The sequence below is a fragment of the Panthera onca genome, chromosome B4 (assembly GCF_046562875.1).
Source record: "Panthera onca isolate mPanOnc1 chromosome B4, mPanOnc1 haplotype 2, whole genome shotgun sequence".
Taxonomy (NCBI): Eukaryota; Metazoa; Chordata; class Mammalia; order Carnivora; family Felidae; genus Panthera; species Panthera onca.
The window spans coordinates 40,829,901-40,850,933 of NC_138345.1; the positions used below are offsets into that span (position 1 = coordinate 40,829,901).

General features: G+C 49.1%; 1 protein-coding gene and 1 long non-coding RNA gene across 2 annotated transcripts in view; one reads left to right on the forward strand and one right to left on the reverse strand.

The window, feature by feature from the left end:
- The window catches only part of CD9 (CD9 molecule), a 33,813-nt gene extending 14,559 nt beyond the window's left edge, over positions 1–19,254 (forward strand). Inside the window, exons 2-8 of the mRNA XM_060658632.3 lie at positions 6,548–6,650; positions 13,849–13,946; positions 14,671–14,745; positions 16,294–16,392; positions 16,542–16,631; positions 17,291–17,374; positions 18,704–19,254. Of these exons, the coding sequence (XP_060514615.1) occupies positions 6,548–6,650; positions 13,849–13,946; positions 14,671–14,745; positions 16,294–16,392; positions 16,542–16,631; positions 17,291–17,374; positions 18,704–18,769 (615 nt within the window). The 3' untranslated portion in view covers positions 18,770–19,254. The remainder of the gene's footprint in view (positions 1–6,547; positions 6,651–13,848; positions 13,947–14,670; positions 14,746–16,293; positions 16,393–16,541; positions 16,632–17,290; positions 17,375–18,703) is intronic.
- On the reverse strand, positions 150–6,595 carry LOC132694846 (uncharacterized). Its single transcript, XR_013556885.2, has 3 exons — positions 6,507–6,595; positions 2,302–2,511; positions 150–1,804 (listed from the first exon to the last, which is right to left on the reverse strand). It is a non-coding gene; the product is annotated as an uncharacterized LOC132694846 (long non-coding RNA).
- Positions 19,255–21,033: the final 1,779 nt, after the last annotated feature.

Here is a 21,033-nt window from a genome sequence, read left to right on the forward strand (position 1 = left end):
GAGACAGATGCACATGTAGAATTCCCCAGGTGATTCTGACATCCACCCCATGTAGACCAGGTCTGGTTGGCACATGCATGCAAATGACAGGTGACAGAACCAGGGCCTACTCCTTTGCTTTGTCATTCTTTCTGCCCCGCACTGAAGAATGTTATGGCATCTTACTGACCACCAGCTCACCAAAGTAACCGCATGGCCATTGCTTTTCCAGAAGGACAACGAGAAGCAGGAAGGCCAGCACCCCTCCTTACCCTACCCCTGTCCTCTTACTACGGCCTACCTGCAACCCCCCAAAAGTGCAGATGTGACCACTTAAAATCTGAGGTCAGCCTTAGAGAGAAACCGCTGGTGGAGAATGATCCACCCTCCCCCTTCCGGGCTTTCTAAGGCAGTTGGATAGAGAAAGCGTGATGAATGTTTTGTCCTTTAACAAAATGTGTGACTGGTCAGGTCATATTACAAAAGAAAAAGGGGACCTGGAAGAAAGGGGGGTCTAACCAAGACCACCCAGTTTGTTTGCCATGAGATTTTTCTTTGAAGTGGGATTTGTCCAAGGCAAACAGGGCTGTTTCCTGTAGAGGGGTAGGACACAGCACCACACGCACATGCACACACATGCACACACATGCACACACACACACGCAGCTGCCCTTCTTGTCACATCTTTCTGCAGGCGTCATTCAAATGTTTCCGTCAGTGGGGCTGCCTGCATGTAAACAGTTCCCCAGGTCCTAACTGGAACCAGTTTTGCAAACTTGGCACCGGGTCCAGAGCAACCAGGTGCCCCTAAGTGGCATTATGCTTTGATTTGTTTTCAATCTTCCTTTGGAATTAAAGACACTTCCTTTAACTCTAGGTGTGTTTTAGTGTAGGATCCCTGGGCCTGGCCCTCTAGCGAGATTCATGGAGTGACTCGTTGAAGCACTTGGCTTCGCGTGGCTGCCTTTTTCCTGAGTGGTGCTTTCCGTGGCGGCAGAGGGGGTGACCAGAAAATGGTTCTCTGTGAGCCTGAGCTTGGGCCCTGCTGGGTTTTCATGGCCCCTGGAATTGGCATAAGCCCCGGGTGATGGGGTTACCTGTGTGCTCACCAAAGATTGGAGTGTCAAACTGGACTTATTCGTGGGGTGAGGACAGTGACTCATGGACTTTTCATAAACTCTCATTTTCAAAAGACTTTCTATGGATTTGTCCCTGAATCTCACTGTGATACTCATCACATGCCGTGGTGGGTCTTTCTCAGGTTATTGTTCTTGGCAATTTCTGACTTGGCAGTTTCTAGCGAGAAACGAGAAGCTGAATCTGGAGGAAAGGCCAGAAAGGAGAGGAAGCTTATTGAAGAGAAGAGGAGCAGAGAGAGCAGATTCTGGTGGATTTCAGAGACTCTCTCCCATTGCAGCAATCCTCTCATTTGTCGGATGATTATTTGTTGACTGACTGATCATTTATTCATGAATTTAGAATTTATTCACTGTTGTGTCCAAGGTATGGATGGGGTGGGTGAGCTGCCAGAATGACTGAGAAGCAGCCCTTCCCTGAAGGAACTTGCACTCTAGTGAGACCCTAGCCCGGAACACCCTCGAGAAAAGGGCGTGTGTGATGATGCTGCAGCTGGTGGGATTGCGTTTCCCCCAGGGACTGAGGACATCTTGGTGGGGAAGCAGCAGGCCCGGGTGGCCAGGACAGCATTCCAGAAGGAAGGGCTGGCATGAGCCGAGGCGAGGATGCAGGGGACTTATTTGGGAACCTGAGTGATTCCATCTGAGGGGCAGGTAAGGAGGAGGTGGGATCAGGGTTCCGTGGTGTCCTGCAGAGAGATCAGAAAACATGAAGACACAGCTAACACCTGAAATCTTAAAACAGAGCGACTGACCTAAGCCTTTCAGGGACATGGCTGCTGTCCACATGGAGGGCTGGGTGCATTATACTGTGACCACTTTGTGGGGACCTGGAGAGGGGTAAGCCACCAGCTCAGGGGTGAGTGCACAGGGCAACCAGAAGGAGCAGTGAGCCTGGAAGAAGAGAGGGTTCGTTTCTGTTGGGAATTTTAGGATAGAGAGACCTAGAAGCTTTGAAAGAGAAGCCCCGGCTTCATAAATATGTATATACATGTGCACACACAAGTATATACGTTCTTAGTTTTAGAACAGTTTCAGATCTGCAGAAAGTTTGCAAAGACAGTATAGCGAACCCCCTATGTCCCAAGAATTTCCCCTGTGGTTAGCACCTCTAATTACCACATCACATTTGTCACAGCTAAGAGACCAATACTGATAACGTTGCTGTCAACTAAACTAAACTTACTCAGATTTCACTTGTTTTACCAGTCATGTCCTCTTTCTGTGCCAGGGTCCCATCCGTGGTACCATATGATGGTTGTCATACTTCTCCATCTATGATTTGTGACCGTTTCTGTCTTCCCTGGTTTCTCATAACCTTAGCAGTTCTGAGAAGTGCTGACGAGCAAGTATTTTGTAGAATGTCCTCAGTTTAGGTTTTTCTCATGGCTGTCTTCTAAGAACAAAAGGAACATGAGTGAAGAATTTAAGAATTTCCAATAAAACAATGGGGAAAGGCTATCCTTTTTTTCCCTGCACTGTCAGATAGATGGGACCATTTTTGGCTTGAAGGCAAAGGACCTTTTCTCAGCCAAACCGGAAGGTTTTCCTTTGGCGTCCTTTGAGAATGAGGTAAGCAGGCAGACTGGGCAGTGCCTCAGGCTAGGAGTAGAGGCTCTGGACTTTTCACATCCATCCCCACCACCCAGCTGGTGGTCTGAGGCTGATTGCTGTCCTTTACATGGTGGGGGAGGGGGGCCTGTGATCAGGAATCTGCTAACTGAACATCTACATCAGACCTGCTCAGATCCTGCACTGTTACAAAGCAAGGCGGCCACCATGATGATTGTGTGGCCAACGTTCCTGCCACACATCAGCTAACTAACCTGGGAGGAAACCAGAAACTTCTTGGCCTCCCAGATCCCCGATTTCTTACTTCATGGAGTCTCTTCATAAGTGACTCAGTGTGACAGTTTTGTCACAGGTAAAGTTCTCCCTGGTTCTTGCCATTTGTTTTCTCTTAGTATTCCACATAGCTAGGGGTGAGAGCCAGGTGGGGGCCTGGGACCCCCCTCAGTGCCACACCAAAAAGTGAACTCTTCTAGAAAGTAACTCTCGAGCTCCTTAGATAATACTGCCTGCACAACCATGAGCCATTATTAGGTGACACCCATTATATGTGGCCCTGTAACCCTGAACCATCCATCGGTTACCCAGCCAATAAGGCCATTTCTCCAATAGCATTACAGAAAATGGGGCAGCTAATGGCTTACATATCTTCCCCTCAGGCCAATTAACTGAGTAATTCAATCCAAAAAAGCAGCAGAGCTCATTCCTCTGATTTTTGTGAACTATGTGCTCCTGGTTCTGCCCCTGACCCTCTCCTCCACCTGGATTTCTTAGACCTTCCTCCTTGTCTCTTTTGGTGAGTTTATAGGCGTAAGAAACTGAGATCGTTACTGCTTTTTCCATTTCTCCAGAGCCAGCTGCTTTTTCTTTCTCCTTTTAGTAAAGTGTTGTGGCTTTGACAACCAAGCAGTGTGAGGCCAGGTTTTGGGTGGGGTCCAAACATGGACTCCTGACTCTGTCTGGCCTTGTCCTTAGCCAGGGTGAGACCTGAAGTCCTTTCTCTCCTGGTTCCAATTCTCCAGTACAGTGTCCTTTTTGACACATGTGTGTATAGACCAGATAAATGACTGGACTTTTACAGATTGGCTCAGGCTCCTTGAAATTACAAAATGGAAGAGGCCTCACCATTTCAGGCTTTAGGTGGGTACCCTCTTGTTATCCATGGAATCATACCCAAAGAGAAATAATTGAGGCTAACTTGTTTTTGTTTTTTTAAAAAAAAAATTAATGTTTATTTTTGAGAGAGAGAGAGACAGACAGAATGCAAGTCGGGGAGGGGCAGAGAGAGAGGGAGACACAGAATCTGAAGCAGGCTCCAGCCTCTGAGCTGTCAGCATAGAGCCGGATGTGGGGCTCGAACTCATGAACCGCAAGATTGTGACCTGAGCCAAAGCTGGTGGCTTAACTGCCTGAGCCACCCAGGCACCCCTGTTTCTGCTTTTTTAAGTAGGCTTCACGCCCAGCATGAAGCCCAACACAGGGCTTGAACTCACAACCCTGAGATCATGACCTAAGCTGAGATCAAGAGTCAGACATTTAACCGATTGAACTACCCAGGCGTCCCAAGGCTAATTCTTTGATAAGCACAAGCGTAGAGCAGAAATGACAGTAAGGGACATGGACCTCTCTTAGTCCCAGGTGTTGTCAACAAGAGGGAGGACTGAGGACAAGGTTTGTGGCAAGTGCTGTCTGTACCTCCAGTGCATGTTCAGTCCCTGCCCACAGCATTCTCAGGTTAACACTGTCATGTCCATAGGGAAGCCAGCAGCCTCAGTCTCCCATTGTCCAGGAGCCTCACTGGGCCTCCATATGTTGTGGGGAGAGGAGAAAATATTGCCTTCTTTCTTTTAACTCTCCAGGAGCCCAGGGGGTAGCTAGGCCAGAGCCTGCCCACCAGAGTCAGGACCCACTTAGTGTGTGCTTGTCCTGTACTCCGTGTACAGGGAGGTCCCAGCCTGGTCCCACTGTGTCCCTGCCCCAACAGTGGCACTCGTGAGTCAGGAGAACCCAGTCTGTGCCAGAGCATCCAGGCTAGAAATGGGGAGGGAGACTCCTACTTTTCCCCACGGAGCCATGTCTGCTGTCTTGGAATTAGGCCAGGAGACCCTCACTCACCTGCAAGTCTCCTGTGAATAAGAAGGAAAGCCTGGCAACCATGAGTTTTTCTTTCCTGCACTGTCCCCCATGGGGCACCTGGGGGTATGTACTTCCTACCGATGTTTGGTGGTTGCCTTCTGTCACATGAAGCCTAAGAGAGCTGGGGAGATGCAGAATGACTCTCCTCCGTGGGGAGGAGTGTGATGCTGGTGACCGGGGTGCTGATAAAGTTCTTCTCATAAAGCCCATTGGGTTCCTCTTTCGGAAGTACTTCTAATATGATCTCCTTTACTGTTAGCCATACTTAAAAAGCAAGGAAGGGCCACATCTTGCCATTCCTGTTCTACAGATGGGAAAACTGAGGCAATAGGGCTCTGAGCCAGGAAATCCAGAGCCTTGCTGTGGAAATACACCACTGGAGGCCTGGGCACAGTTTTGACCCTATGGCAGGCTGAGGCCCTGGGTCGTCCTTTCCACTGTCGCCACCTCCACCTCCACCCGACACGTCTACACCCACCACCAAGTCCTGGGGAAAAGAAGTGGAACAAACAATTAAAGAAAGAGAGGCCTGGCCACACGGTGGGCCATCCCAGCTCTCAGGGCAGAGAACCAAGCTCTCTCAGGAGCAGGGCTCTGACACAGGGCGCCTCTGTTGAGGAGGCATCCATGGGAATCACTCTCATGCAAGCCCTGGTCCGAACGAGAGTCAGGGGAGCCCAGCTGTCCCTGGGGGTCAAGGACAACTTGGCAGGGGGTGCCGCCTGCACAGGCCTCTAGTTCAACAGTGCCAGGCTGGGATTTGGCACCTCGGTTCTGTCCCTTGGTGGGAAGGGCTGCCCTTTAGGGTCCAGTATCTCAACTTGCCCACCTACAAAATGGGATTTTCAGAAGATTGGGAGATTACTCAGAAGTGTCTTATCTGATGTTTATGTAAGGATCACTCGTAAGGAAGCAGGCATCTAAAGCCTGGAATGGGAGGGGTTCAGCCTGTGAGGTTTCCCAGGGTGAAAGGGAAGGGACAAATGTCGGCCACTTAGGGAAGACGCTGCTCTATGTCACTTAATGAGCCGTGTGATTTTGTAAGGAATCGTGGCTGCCCTCATTGGTGCATGGCTGTGCCCCTTGAGCAACCTGCTTCTTTTTTATCATATGGTACATATACAGAGTACATCTGAAACATGAACAGATTAAAGAATAATCAGGAAGGGAATATCCGCGTCACCACCACCCAAGTTAAGAGCTAGAATATTGTCAGTGCCCTAGACCCTGCTCTCACAAGTGCTATTCCCTTATCAGAAATCCCTTCCTTCCCCTACAGGGTGCCGCACACTTGACTTTATGTTAATTCTTTTCTTTATCTTGGTCATTTATATGTACCTCTGAAAAGCAGAGCAGTTCTTAACTATAAGGCATCACATTGTATGTTTTTTTGGTGCCTCTTGCTGCTGTTTGGCATCATGAGATGCACTCATAGTATTGCACGTAGCTACAGTGGCTCATTTTTCACTGCTATAGAGTATTCTAGTGTCCATGAAGTATCCATTCTACCGGCTGGACTGCTAGTAGGTAATTGTTCCCAGCTTGCTGATATTTTTAGCAAATGGACTGATTCCCACACTGGACCCCTGTTACTACCAGGTGCACGGTGAGAGGCAGGGACCACCAAGGGTGGTCCCAGAACCCTTTGCAAGTGTCCCCTTTGGTGTTGTGGGGCTGTGCTCCTACCAGCAGCCAGGACTGATGTCCACATCCTGTATATCCTGCAGCTTGCTGGGATCGCGGTCCTTGCTGTTGGACTATGGCTCCGATTCGACTCTCAGACCAAGAGCATCTTCGAGCAAGACACTCAACCTTCCAGCTTCTACACAGGTGAGCAGGGGGAGACAGTACTTCCTCCAACCGTGGAGATTCTGTGTTGATCCAGGGATGGGCCTGGGGAAAGACTTTTGCTCTGGCCACACTGGCCTGTCACATCCCTTTCCAGCCATGCTTGGTATTACATGTGCCGCAAATTTGCATCGGACTGATGTGGTTGGTTTCTTCATGCTGACTAAGTCTGGCATTCTGACCATTCCCCCAATAGGAAATGGGCTTTGCCAAAGTTACTGCCACTCTTGATGGTTTAAGAACCTCTGTTCTTGTCCCTAACCCTCTCTTAATGTCATGTCTCCTTAGGCTTGATCATTTCTTTAATTCAAAAAACTTTGTCCTGGGGATCCAGAGTCCCAGGAGTAGGAGGGTGAGTCCTCCCCACTGTACAGATAGGGGCTCTGAGACCCAAAACACCTGTCTCCTGCATAGTACAGTCAGGATTAATAAGAGAGTCAGACCCTTAATGCTGGTAAATGCCACAGGGTATTTGGTTTTATTTGTTTTCTTTTTTAATGTTAATTTTTGAGACAAAGACAGAGACCGAGCATGAGTGGGGGAGGAGCAGAGAGAAGAGGGAGACATAGAATCCAAAACAGGCTCCAGGCTCCGAGCTGTCAGCACAAGAGCTGGCAGGGCTCGAACTCATGAACAGCGAGATCATGACCTCATGACCTGAGCCAAAATCGGCCGGCCACTTAACCAACTGAGCCACCCAGGCGCCCCTATTTGTGTGTTTTCTAAAGTGCTTTTGCTTTAGGGCAAAAGTTTCCAGTTTAAACACAAATAGGCTTAGCAGGTTACACATGGCTCCTGGGCATTCTTTTGTCTTTTCTACCATTAGTCTGTCCTTTTCACCTGCTGGGTCACCACCAAGGCTCGCCCCCAGTTTCTAGTCGACACAAAATCCGTAGCCCTTCTTTCTGTGTTGGGGGTAGGAAACACTTCATTTACGAGAAACGGAGGAGCCCCCTATTTTTAGGATTACACTGTCATGTCATCAGGCTCAAAGTGTAAGTTTGGTCACTTCCTTCCCACCCACCAAAGGAGTTATTTTTAAAAAAAAGATGGAAAACACAGGCTGAAGAGAGTTATTCCCCAGGCCTTCTGGAAGGACAAGGTGGCTGGCGGACACATGCACCCGCTTCCCGCCTCCCAGAGGCCACCTGGGCCGGGCCTGCCCAGCCTGCTTAGCCACACGCACCCAGGCCCTCTGGATGTTTCCCTGCTTGTATTGCTTGTTGCTGTTGTTTTTTAGGGTGTGTGTCCCTATTTCCAGAAAGAAAGTGAAGGAAAGTAAAGCACAAGTATGTTTTTTGAAAAAAAAAACACAACAAAAACAAAAAAACTACACACACACACACATACACACACACACGCACGCACACGAGGTTTTAGGAAGCAGGTTTCCATAGTGCCCTGACTTGTTTTAGCAACAGCATTTTTGCAGGTCTGCGGCTGGGAGCCTGGAATGCGGCCCTGTGGAAAGAGAGCAGCACGAGGGCACTGTGCTGAGGGGGGGACCTGGAGCACCCCCTCGCTGCACCAGGGAGCTGTGAACCCTCTAGGGGAGAGGGGAGAGCACATCTGCACACATGTGGAAGCGAGTGGCATCCTGTTGGGACCAGTTGTCCTCAGGACAGCCTGGCCTCCTGCTCTGTCTGCACCGTTCTGTGCAGGGTGCCTGGCTGCACCTTTCCCAGTGGCCCCACCTCTCCCAGTGGCCCCACAGCCCTGGTTCTATCTTTCGGTCTCTAGGACTCTGACTAATTCCAAGTGTTTTTAGATGTGGGCAACAAAAATCTCACTGGCAAGTGGACATATTAGGAGGGAGACAACTCCTCCTTCATGTGTCGCTCACACTCTCATGTATATTGTTATGTGATTTAATCCTCATAATTCCGTAGGGTACGTGGAATGATTAGCATCTTCTCAATGAAGAAAGCAAGGCCTAGAGAGGTTAAAGAACTTGCCCAAGCTCGTACCCCTTAAGAGGCAGGGCTGGGATTCGAACCCAGGCCTACCAAAGCTGCTGCTTTTTTTTTTAATAATATTTTTTATTTTTATTTTTATTTATTTTTTAATCTTTATTTATTTTTGAGAGAGAGTGTGTGTGTGTGTGAGCAGGGGAGGGGCAGAGAGAGAGGGAGACACAGAATCTGAAGCAGGCTCCAGGCCCTGAGCTGTCAGCACAGAGCCCGATGTGGGGCTCAAACTCATGGACCATGAGATCATGACCTGAGCTGAAGTCTGATGTTTAACTGACTGAGCCACCCAGGTGCCCCCCCCCCTTTTTTTTAACATTTATTTATTTTTGAGAGACAGAATATGAGCAGGGGAAGAGCAGAGAGAGAGGGAGACACAGAATCCAAAACAGCCTCCAGGCTCTGAGCTGTCAGCACAGAGCCCCGCACAGGGCTCAAACTCATGAACGTGACTTGATATCAGAGGCTTAACTGACTGAGCCACCCAGGTGCCCCCAAAAGCTGCTTCTTGTATTACCCATGCTAGATTGTGGGGAGGATGCCCCATGTGGGAATAGAAGTGATCTCCACCGACTAGATGTTCCCTGTTGGGGGAACTTTGACCTCACCCAAACTGTAGTTGGGAGAGAGAGGTCACCGACGCTGGTGGCCCTAGCCAGCCGAAGACAGATGGGGTGGAGAAGGTGCACAGGGTGGCAGAAGAGTCATGAGCACACGGGTGGAGGAGGCACAGCCTGCCTCTGGGAATCTCACAAGATGCAGGAGGCCAGTGTTCCTACCTGAAGTGACCAGGAAGGTGACTTGAAGGCACAGTCCCAAAGACACTCAGGGATTTCTAGTTGGAGGCCAGTGGCCATCACCCCCTCGGATCTAACAGAGGACTGTTGACGCTTTGCTTCCCTAGGAAAGGGCTCCACTTTGGTGATTGTATTCTGCTTGCAGAAGCCCAAGCAAAGGAGGGTAATTCAGGTGACACTAGAACATCAGTCAGACGAGTGACCGCCTGGGTTTGGCTAGGCCTTGCAATTCACCAAGTGCTCTGGGAAACTGAGTCATCGTCATCCATGGGCAAAGGGCCAAGGAGGCTTCATTCTGTGTGTCCCCTTCCCCCTTGAGCTGTGACACCAGCCTTTGTATTGGCCCATGGCCCCTGTTAGCAGAGTGTCAGCTCCATCCCTGCCGATATTCCCAGCATCGTGGGGTGACCGTACCTGGCACTGGGGCACTAACCATCTGCGGGGCAGCCCCCAGGCCAGCCTGACCACACAACTGGCCCTTCAGAAAACCTGAAGGACCCAGGGGTGTCTTTTCTCCAGGGGGGCAACGGCTTCTAAAATAAAGAAAGAACACGTAACCAGGCAGAGAAGCAAGTTAAAAATGAAACTTTCCAACATTCAGAACAGTCAGTAGTGAATCCAGAACAGCTGACAGCCTTATATGGGCCTTCTCTCCAATTCAGGCCCTGGGAGATTCAGCCCGTCAGCAGTATCTGTAATCCCAGGCCGCAAACGTGTTGGGGAACTTCATTTTCTTGGTCCGGGGCCAGCAGCCCTTCTTAACTCCTTGATGTCCTTCCAGAACCATCACCACTAAATGAGGACATCTGGGGGCTCCAGCCAGAGGCCACAGATGGCCACCCCTCCCCAGGGTCATTCCTCTCTTTATGACAAGGCACCCAATAATTTCCAGAATACATGGCTTTTGCCCTCTGTGAGCTAGGGCAGTTAGCGGCCTTGGGCAGTTTGTTTTGTTGCCCTGTGCCTGGTTCTCCCCATCCTGAAACTGGCAGAGCTTACACACCCCACACCTCTCTGAGACAGAGAACTACCTACCGGGCTTGGCTTGTTAGTGTGAACCGCCATCGGTGGAAGGAAGCAGGACCGAGAGAGAGAGCCAGTGGGGAGCTGCGTAGGGTTCCTTTGAACCCCCGACTGAGTCTTTGGAGACAATAAACTGTTCTAAGTTGCGAGATGGGCTTGGGGTGATGCCAAGAGGCTGATGTGTCACTCTGTCGCCGAAGCCCAGAGTCCTGATACATAGGGGAAAAGAATGCTCAGTTTCGTGTATAAAAGGACACCTGGGCATTTGCTTCTGCTGCACCAAAGGCTTTTTCTCTCTGGCTAGGCCTGTACTGTCAGCCTGAAAAAGGAAGAATAAACAGCCCTTAAGCAAATTAATACAGTAATCCTGGAGAAGGCTCCGTGACAAATAACTTTTTCCATGAGTCAGACAGAAAGCTAACATTCACTTGTTTTATAAAGGGGAACACATTGTCATTTATCATTGCCGGCCTTTGCCAACAAGCTCAGGATGCAGGCGAGGAGGAGCCTTTCCAAAGGGAAGCCCTGCGTGGCCCTGTAAGAGGCCACCAAGCCTTCCAGTGGTTCTGTGGCTTCCGGCGGGGGCGGGGGGGGGGGGGGAGGTGTGGCTTGCAGATGAGCCCCCGCTCCAGTTTGATGGCCGCTCCAGTTTGATGGCCGGTGCTAAAATCCCTATGGACAGCCACCAGGGGGTTGCTTGTCTTTATCCCCAGCTGAAGAGCGTAAGCCAAGACACCCCAGATTGGCAGCTACCTGAGCAAGATTTAAACCCAACAAGACCCTTTGTCCTACAAGCTTCATCTGCTGAGCCCAAGAAATGGATATTTATAATTAACCAAGAAGCCCATTAGGAGGAGAATGTCCTCTCTCTCTCTCTCTCTCTCTCTTCCCCCCCCCCCATGCATGGGAAAGCTTTTTCCTTTAGTAGCTCCCTACTGCTCCTTATCCAACTCTCCTGACTTCTGCCAGGGCTGTCCCGGCTTATGAACTGGGGTCTGGACTTAGAGAAAACATGTCTGTCTGTTCATTCCCACTGACTCTATTCCATGTGCTTGTAAATCCTTTTGATCTCTTAATACGCCCTATTTATTCAGCCCCTGCCGCAGAGCTCAAAGGAGTGACCCTCATCCTTCGTTGTCTTGCCCCAGTGAGATGGGGAGAAACCAGGGCCATCGGACTGACTGCTGCAGCTCACTGGTGGCCCCATGGCAGAGCCCGAAGCTGAGGGAGGCCGCCCCTCCCACGGCACCCATGCAATGCACCCGTGGCCCCACAGTATCGAACGGCCCAGGAGGATAGGACTTGACTCCAGGACAGGCTGCATTTGTCCCCTTGCCCAGTCTGGGCCAGGCATGCATGGGAACAATACCCATATTCATACAACATAGGGGTTTGCCAGTAAACCCACGTGACCTGACATCACGACAGATGTGGGGGGAAAAGGCAGAGACACAAATGCTCCCTTGTGTGTGCTCTGCTGGGTGCTGCCCGTGAACCTCAGCTGCAGGCAGACTGCACGGTTTGTTGCCTGCAAAGCCTCGGCCCCGGGACTGGGGGTGCAGATGTGGGACAGTGAGGTCACTGTGACACCTGCCAAGGTTCTCACTGCAGTACCCTGTTGTGTATTGTGTGGAAACATCGCAGACACTCTCTCTCAGCTTCAGCCCTGCACTTCAAGGAAGTCTCCCTAGTCCCAGTTCATAGGGAGGGTTCCGCGAGTATGTAAAAATTCATCACTGTGGTTATTAATAATTGTCATTCATCCTCCATATTACTAACAGTAGCTAGCATTTGTTGTGCACATTTGGGTTAGATCACTTAATCTTTACAACGATCCTTGAGGCAGGCATTAGTACCATCCCCGTTTTGCAGATAGAAAATTATTGCACAGAGAGATTAAGCAGCTTCCCCAGGGTCACAGAGCTGGCTTTCACACCCAGACATGCTCTCACCATGCGACAGGAGTCCTTCCCAAGGTTGGACAGAATATGCCTGCAAGACAGGGAGGCACACGGGATTGCTCTGCCAGTGTCCCCATGGGGCCTGCATGTTGGGGAGCTGGGAAAGGGGGTGGTCCCTTCAGGACAGCTGTGGCTTTTCAAGAATATAACTGCAAGATGGGTCCGTCTGGGCATTCCCTGGGGGGTTATAGGATGACGAAGGCCAGGCTCCAGTGTGTTCCCCTCCCAGGGGTTTGCTTCATGTTGGGCCTAGGCAGAAGTCACTCCCTTCGCACCGCCTCCCTCTCCCCCCATCAGTTACTCAAACTGACGACTTAGAAACAGGGTCACTCACTCACCCTCCCTTTAAAGAAGGATCCTTTTCAGCCTTCACCTGGGGTAAATGAATTGCAACTGTAAAATCTCTTTAGTGCACTCTGAGGGATGTTTTGAAATGTTCTAGCCACCAACCTCTCATTCTAATGATAAAGAAACCGAGGCCCAGAGAGGGAGAGCATCTTCCCCATGATCACACAGCAGTTAGTAGCAATGTTGAGATCAAAACAAGGGTCTTCTGACACCAGGGCTGTGTTCTTTGCACTAGAGCAAGTACCCCTACCTTTGCCAACCTGTGCCCCTGGGTGTTACTAACTGCACATGCCTCACCGCCACCTGGAAGCAGGGCAGAGAGGCATCCCTTCCGGGAATGAGGCAGAGCTGGTCCACCTGAGCATGGATGTCTAAGTGTACACAACCCCTTTCCTTTGGAAAACTTGCTCTGACAGACTTTTCTGTCAGGTAGAGGCCAGCAGAAGGCTCATCAGAGTCCCAGGAAGTTAGCCCTAGTTTGGAGGGTCTATTTTAGTTAGTGTGAACGGATTCATCTTGCTGGAAACAGCTGACAAACTGGATCAGTTCACATCCTGAGTCAAACCTGGGGATTCCCATGGGTATCTTTGTCCTGGTTATAGAAGGTAATGAGCACCTTCCAGGAAGGTGAGGGTAAGAGAGGGGTGAGGGCTTAATGGGGCGGGGTCCTAGAAAAGAGATTGGTGGGGAGGAGACTTAAAAGCAGAGGTGGAAGAGGCTGTTTTGTTGTTGTTGTTGTTGTTGTTGTTGTTTTATTTTTTAATGTTTATTTTTGAGAAGAGACAGAGACAGAACATGAGTGGGGAAGGGGCAGAGAGAGAGGGAGACACAGAATCTGAAGCAGGCCGCAGGCTCTGAGCTGTCAGCACAGAGCCCGATGTGGGGCTCAAGCTCAGGAACTGTGAGATCATGACCTGAGCCGAAGTCGGATGCTTAACTGACTGAGCCACCCAGGAGCCCCAAGGAGGCTGTTTTTAAGGATGGGGGCAGCACAGATTCTTAGAGGGGGAAAAAAGAATTGCAGCACATGTCTGGGTCTCAACAATAATGACCCCATGCCTTGCCGTCTGCTTTCTGTCCTCAGGAGTTTATATTCTGATTGGAGCTGGTGCCCTCATGATGCTGGTGGGTTTCCTGGGCTGCTGTGGGGCCGTGCAAGAGTCCCAGTGCATGCTGGGATTGGTGAGTACCCGTTCTGCTCCCCACAGCCACTCTGACCCAAGGGCCCTGCCCCCAAGATCTCATAGAACAGATGGGGTGGGATGGGGTCCAGAGGGTACCTTAAAGGCATGAGCTATCCTCAGCCCCCACAGTGTTGCTCCATTCCAGGCCCCACCCCAGCCTCCTAGCCAGGTAGCCATCTTGCCCTCCTCCCCTGTAGTGATGCCTTGCTTCTCTTCTGTTCTGGAGCCTCTCTGTCTTATCACTTCCTTTAGGCGACTAAATGCCAGGACTTTGTTTTCCCCCTTTTCGAGGACCACGTTTGCTTTTTTTCCCTGAATCCACAGGTACCTTCGCCTTCTCTTATTTTAAAATTTGTTAACAATTTTCTTCAAATTCCAGAGTGCATTCACTTTCTTTATTTCCTCAAATCCCTGTGGGTTTTGTGAGTGAGCGATCATATCTTATCACTGACTCTTAATTAACACCTTAGGAATATCAATTCTGGGGTCAGCTGTGCCCCATTCTTTCCTCCTGAATGGGAATCTCTTCCTACTACTGCTTTCGCTCCTCGCCTTGGCTCAATGCTCACAGTTCCATAAATTTCTTCCATCCCTTCCAGGCTATTCATTTGCGCCCCCAGATGCCCAACTCCCAGGGAGTTATTCCTCCTTATCCTCCGGAATACCCTTTGTGGTTGGCTGGCTGGGATTTCCCCTCATCTTACCCCTTCTTTGCCTTCTAGTTCTTTGGCTTCCTCTTGGTGATATTTGCCATTGAAATAGCTGCGGCCATCTGGGGCTATTCCCACAAAGATGAGGTAGGTGTCTCCCATAAGATCTCTCGGGAGTGATACAGATTTGGGAATTCGGGGGTGGGAATGATGAGAGTGACAGGTGTCTCAGCAGGCCACTTTGGTCAGCTTTCAGCCATCAAACATGCTCCTACTTCACCACACTCCCACATGCCCAGCAGAGTGTGAGCTCCCCCAGGGCAGGCGATGTGGGTGTGGTGCCAGCCACAGGTTCCAGTTCCCTGAATGGTGCTGGCACGGAGCAGATATTCAAGAAATACTCATCAGGTCTGTGTGTGTCTGTGTCTCGCACCTCAGCAGCCCTGTCCCCGACTCCTCTGGAAGGATGGCTTAGGAAAACGAGCCTCTGTGAGGGCTGGAGCCCCCTGCTCCTTCACCTAGTCTATGAATATGTGCCACCATGAGCCAAGTGCTGGCCAGACCACTGGCCAGTGGGTCCAGTGATACACAAGCTGTGGTCCCCGCACTTTCCACCCAAATATGCATTTGGAGAATGCATATATGCAAATATGCACTAGGAGAAGTGTCCTAGAAGTCATTTATATCCAGAAGTTCCATGGGGTTTGAGAAGGCGGCATGCCAACAGGAAATCTCTTCTGGCTTCATGGAGAAGGGGACACTCACCTAAATCTTGGATGAGAGAAAGGATTTCAGGAGGAAAGTTGGTGGGAGACCCAGTACTTTCCGGCAGAGACAGCTGAATGTGGGTTCCGATGGGGAGCCACTGAGGGAGGAGTTGTGGGCCAGGATGGGCCATATCAGAACCGTGTATTAGGAAAGGCAGTCTTGGCATGCTTAGCAAGAGAGAGAAGAGACGAGAGACTGGATGCAGGAACCCTGTTTAAAAAAAAAAAAGATTTAATTATCCAGATATAAATGCTACAACTGAAGAAAGAGGAAGGGATGATCACGACAGCTGCTGGAGAAATTCTGGATGTTGGTCAGTTAATTAATTGATTGGGGGCGGGGGGGGCAAGGGACAGGCGTTTGTTAAACTAGGGTGTACTGAGGTACCCAGTACTCTGTGCCAGACACTGCGCTAAGGGCTTATCATGCAGCATCTCATTTAAGTCCTCACAATAACCACTGAGGCACGGACTCTTATAATCTCCATCCTACATACGCAGAAACTGAAGTACAGAGAGGTTTAGTAACTTGCCAAAAGTCACACAGCCTCTAAGTGAAAAAGAAAAGCTGCAAGCCTGAGGAACTAGCCCGGTCAGGAGTAGAATTTTTTTTATTATTGTTCTTTAGATTGAGGAGAGTCCATTCAGTGCACAAGTAGAGGAGAAGTTGCCAACTGGGGCAGGAGGGACCTGCCAAAGGTGCAAGAGAAGAAGGGAAAACCGGATTGGGTTCCTAGGGACGTGGGAGGAGACGAGAAGGGCGCCGGAGGTGCTGGGAGAGGCAGGACCAGTCTGGTGGCTTCAGTCTGCTCAGTGACGTTTTCCAAGCACAAGAATTTGTTGGCTGAGTGTGAACAAGATGGAACAGGTGACGTTTATATGTTCTTGAAAAATCCATATCTGCCCCGCTCTCGTCCGCCCGTCGTAGGTGATTCAGGAAGTCCAGGAGTTTTACAAGGACACCTACAACAAGCTGAAATCCAAGGACGAGCCCCAGCGGGACACCCTGAAAGCCATCCACTATGCGGTATGTCACCTGCGCCAACACCGCGACCCTCGCTGACCTTCCCTCAGAACGCACGTGCACACGGGGTACTGGTTGCACCAGCCTGTGCATCTCCATTCCAATCATCCTTTTTTGTTTCTCTCGCCCCATCCCTGCGCTTCCCCCTGCAGCTGGACTGCTGTGGTTTGGCTGGTGGAGTAGAACAGTTTATCTCCGACATCTGCCCCCAAAAGGATATACTGTCATCCATCACAGTGAAGGTAAACTTAAAAACCCAATAAGGTAAACTGTTGCGCCCTGGCCCCGCTGCTCTGGACAAATCCCACAAGGGTTGAAGTGAAACCTTGCCCTCTCGTTCTGGGAAGACAGGCATCTAAGTGCTTCAGAACTACCCCTTCCACCTGCGGAAGAGCCCCGTGGCAGCCATGTCTTTCTTCCCCTCCCTGGGGCCTCTGTTTCCTCCAGGGCAGCAAAACAAAGGCCAGACCAGGGAAACAGCAAAGTGTTCTAGTGGCACCTGGATCTGCCAGCTGCTGGCTTCTATCCCGCCTCCCCCAGCTGTGCTCTGAATTCTGCACTCCCGCTTCTTAGACGTACAAACAGCTCACGACTGTAAGCTAGAGCTCGTGTCCACACTTCAGAATGATAGGAAGTAGCCTGATGGCCTGATAAGAAATAGGCCCCAAAGCAGGTGCTTCCCCTTCTTCCTTCCCTTATTTCTTACCCAGACTTTAAGGACTCACCTCCATATCTCTTGGTTCTCCTTTCCATCTGCCAGACAGGACACCTGAGCACTCCTGTCCTCGGCCCTTTCTCCCGGATCCCCAATGTCCTGGTGTGACACAGGTGCTGTGGGAGGGGGGAGGTGTGCCTGGAGCAGGGATTGTGTGTGACCCGAGTCTTGGTTTGCCCCCCTAAGCCCTGCCCTGAGGCCATCAAAGAAGTCTTTCACAACAAATTCCACATCATCGGCGCAGTGGGCATTGGGATTGCCGTGGTGATGGTGAGTATTGAGGATGTGGGGAGGGAATGATGTCACAGCGATTAACATCTGTGAAGCACATAGTCTGCCCAGGCACTGTTTTAATGAATCAATTCATTCATCAACTAATTTAATCCTCACCATACTTATGAGATGGGAGCTGTTAGTATTCCCATTTTACAGACCAGGGAGTGGAGGGACAGGTCGAGTTGATCAAAGCCTCTGAGCTCGTGAGTGAAGCATCTGGGATTTGAGCTCTGTGCGTCTCCAGAATGCATTCTTCTAACCCTTAGGGTTCAGGGGGCAAATGTGAGGTGATGCTGGTCCTGCTGGTCCATGAACCACGCTTTGAATAGCAAGGGTGTAGATCACCCAGCCCTGTTAGTGATCCTGAGGTAATCTTTAGGACTTGTTTTTGTTATGTGCCTGCTTTTCTTTTCCCAGAGAAAGTAGTTCAGTGAAAGTTACATGGACAGGAATTACTTCACACACACACATCACACCCATAGTCTGAAAGGCATGCAAAGGTGGACAACCAGAGGGAAGATTCCAGGCTTCAAACAATCTACTGTCTTGCTAATCAGCCCTAGAAACCATTAAGTACAAACAAGGTTCCCTGGGGTTACTCCCTCATTCCCCAAGAGGGGCCTTCCTCTGCCCCAGTAAGACTATCCCGAGAAAGTGAGAATTCTTTCCTTTCTTAGTGGTTATTTACACCTAAGAAAGGCTTTGAGGCAGCTTTCAGTAAAAGGCGTAATAATACCTTTTAAAATAGAATATAAAACAGACATTCACAAAGATGGGAAGTACAAGCCTATGTGGATTATCGGAACGTCTGGCATTTGAGCATTAAATTTAGCTCTGAATTGGGGCGCCTGGGTGGCTCAGTTGGCTGAGCGGCTGACTTCAACTCGGGTCATGATCTCACAGTTTGTAAGTTCAAGCCCCTCATCAACCCCTGCTGACAGCAAGTGAGCCCTCTTCCAATGGTCTGTCCCCCACCCCCCCCCCATTCACACTCTCTCAAAACTAAATAAAACTTTTTTTTTTTTTTTAATTCTAAATTTAGCTCTGAGCTTATTTGTCACACTCTGGAAATTCTTCAGGGAAGTTGCTTGTGCAGTTTACATTGACAAGTGGCTGCAGACCCTCAGAATCCCACCAGTCAGCGGCTCTCCCCATTAGAGCCAGCTAGCCTCCATCTCTCCTGCTTTGGCACACTGTACATGCCTGACCATGCAGTCACCATTCTTCTCGTTTGTCTTGGCCCGAATGACTCCCGTCTTTCCTGTCCCTCAACCTTCCCTGAGCCACGCCACCCTGTTCCTCATGTTCCTTTCTGTCTTCTAGATATTTGGCATGATCTTCAGTATGATCCTGTGCTGTGCTATCCGCAGGAGCCGAGAGATGGTCTAGAGTCAGCTTGTACCCCTGAGCAGGAAAGCCCACCCCTAAAAATTGTTGCTTATTTTCCTGGGGTTTTGTTTTATTGTGTTTTGGGGGGCGGGGAGTTTGTTTGGGTTTTTTTTTGGTGTTGTACTGTTTTTGTTTTTTTTTTATTTTTTTGCCACTAATGTTAGTATTCATTCCGCATTGCTAAACAAAAGTTATTCCATGTTTGTGTTTTTAATGCTTTATTCAATATTGGTATTTGTAGTTGAGAGATTTGGGGATTTGGTTTGCTTTGGTTTACATTTTTTTGGTTGTTTGTTTTTGCTTATTATGTTAAGCAGAAATCCTGCAATGAAAGGTACTATATTTGCTAGACTCTAGACAAAAGATATTGTACATAAAGAGAATTTTTTTTGTCTTTAAATAGATAAAAAAATGTCTATCAAACTTAATCAGGTTGTAACTTATGTTGAAGACAATTTGATACATAATAAATGATGATGACAATATCCTCGACTCGTTTTTGGTTTTTGCTTCCTTTATTTTTTTACAGCTATTTATTTTTCACATGTCTTTCAACTGCTGTTTGGTCTAACTGCATTTATATGAGAAATAGGTTGGGAGGTTGGTCTCCCTACGTGACTAATGAAGAAAGTGAGAGATGAAGGGATTTTGATCCAAGATCACACAATTATTAACATTTATTTAGCTCTGAATTGGGGCACCTGGTGTGGAGTCCACACCAGAACCTAGCCCACGACTCCTCCTTGTAGCATTAGGTTGTATCTTGGGGGGGCAACAGTAAACGTGACTCCCTGATGGGAGGGACTTTGTTTTATTCACTGCTGTGCCCCAAGCACCTAGAACCTATTGTCTAGTGCATAGTAGGTGCTCAGTAAGTATTTGTTATCCATTAATATTTATTGGTTGAATAAATGAGAGCATACACATCGGGGTTTGATCAGGGAAGCAAAATATTGATGTTAAATATTATATATAATTTCCATCCTATATATCCATTATATATATATATATATATATATATATATATATAATACATATAATATATAATACATATTTATAATGTGTGTGTGTGTGTGTGTGTGTGTGTGTGTGTGTATAATTTGCTACAGGGATTTGACCTTGGACAATCATTGGAGTTGCTTACGCAGTTTCTTTAAGACCATTGTCTTTGCGGGGTTCCTGGGTGGTTCAGTCAGTTAAGCTTCTGACTCTTGATCTCATCTCAGGTCTTGATCTCAGGGTGGTGAGTTCCAGCCTGGAGTTTAATAAATAAATAAATAAATAAATTCCATTGTTTTTGCATTTGACACTGGATCTTGAAGCCCACAGGGCAGACAGTCGGGAAGGCAAGAAGATGGATGTAGTTGGGGAGAGCAAGAACAGGCCAGAAGTCAAACATGAGTTAGCACCCATGAGGACAGACAAATCTATATCAATTCTTATTCCTCTGATGGTGGTGTGGGTCCTACAGAGGCCAGGACCCTATGTAGTGGCGCTAAACACACACTGGCTAGGAGCTCAAGAAGCAGACATGAGCCCTCATAAAAGCAACCGTTTTGTGTGAACTTGAAAATGCTGCCTCATTTCCATCCAGGCCTCCCCTGTGAGGAGGGGGAGAAATCAGCGTAGCAGGCTTGCATCTCCTTGCTGTTCTGTGGCCCCAGGAGCCCTATTAATCTGAGCATTTGAGAGCTAACTGTACCGTTTCAATGTGGGAATAACAGGCCAACTGTTCTTTTTATGACAGTGAATGAGGCTGTCTTCACTCAGGCATCACAATCCCCGATTAGCTCTAATTCCTGCCCTGTTAGTGACTGCCAGCTCCCTCTAGGAAAAGCGGGTCCCATCCACACACTTTCCACTCTGCTGCCTCGCTGAAAAGTGGATGGACTCAAGAGTGAAACAGCTTGCTACTGCTTCAATCGAGGAACACTTCAGGGTTGTATCCTGTCTCTTCAGTTTGTCATAAATAAAGGACCAATTGGCTAGCTTAAGCGAAAGCTTGAGGTGGTGCCCACGGAACCCAAGAACAGAAACACAGTTGAGCCATAGGAGGTTCCTGGAACTGTGAACTAGGATTCCCTGCAGCTCTGCACTTCTGAGTGCTGTGTTTTGCTCTCCAAAGAGACAAGTATACTTGTCTCTGCTACTCAGTCCACATGGGTTGGAAAAAGCACTAGGCTTGAACCCCCAAGTTCATACAGACAACGTCCAGTGACCTCTCTCAACGTCCAGGAGAGAAAATCTGACCCAGTTTTCAGTGG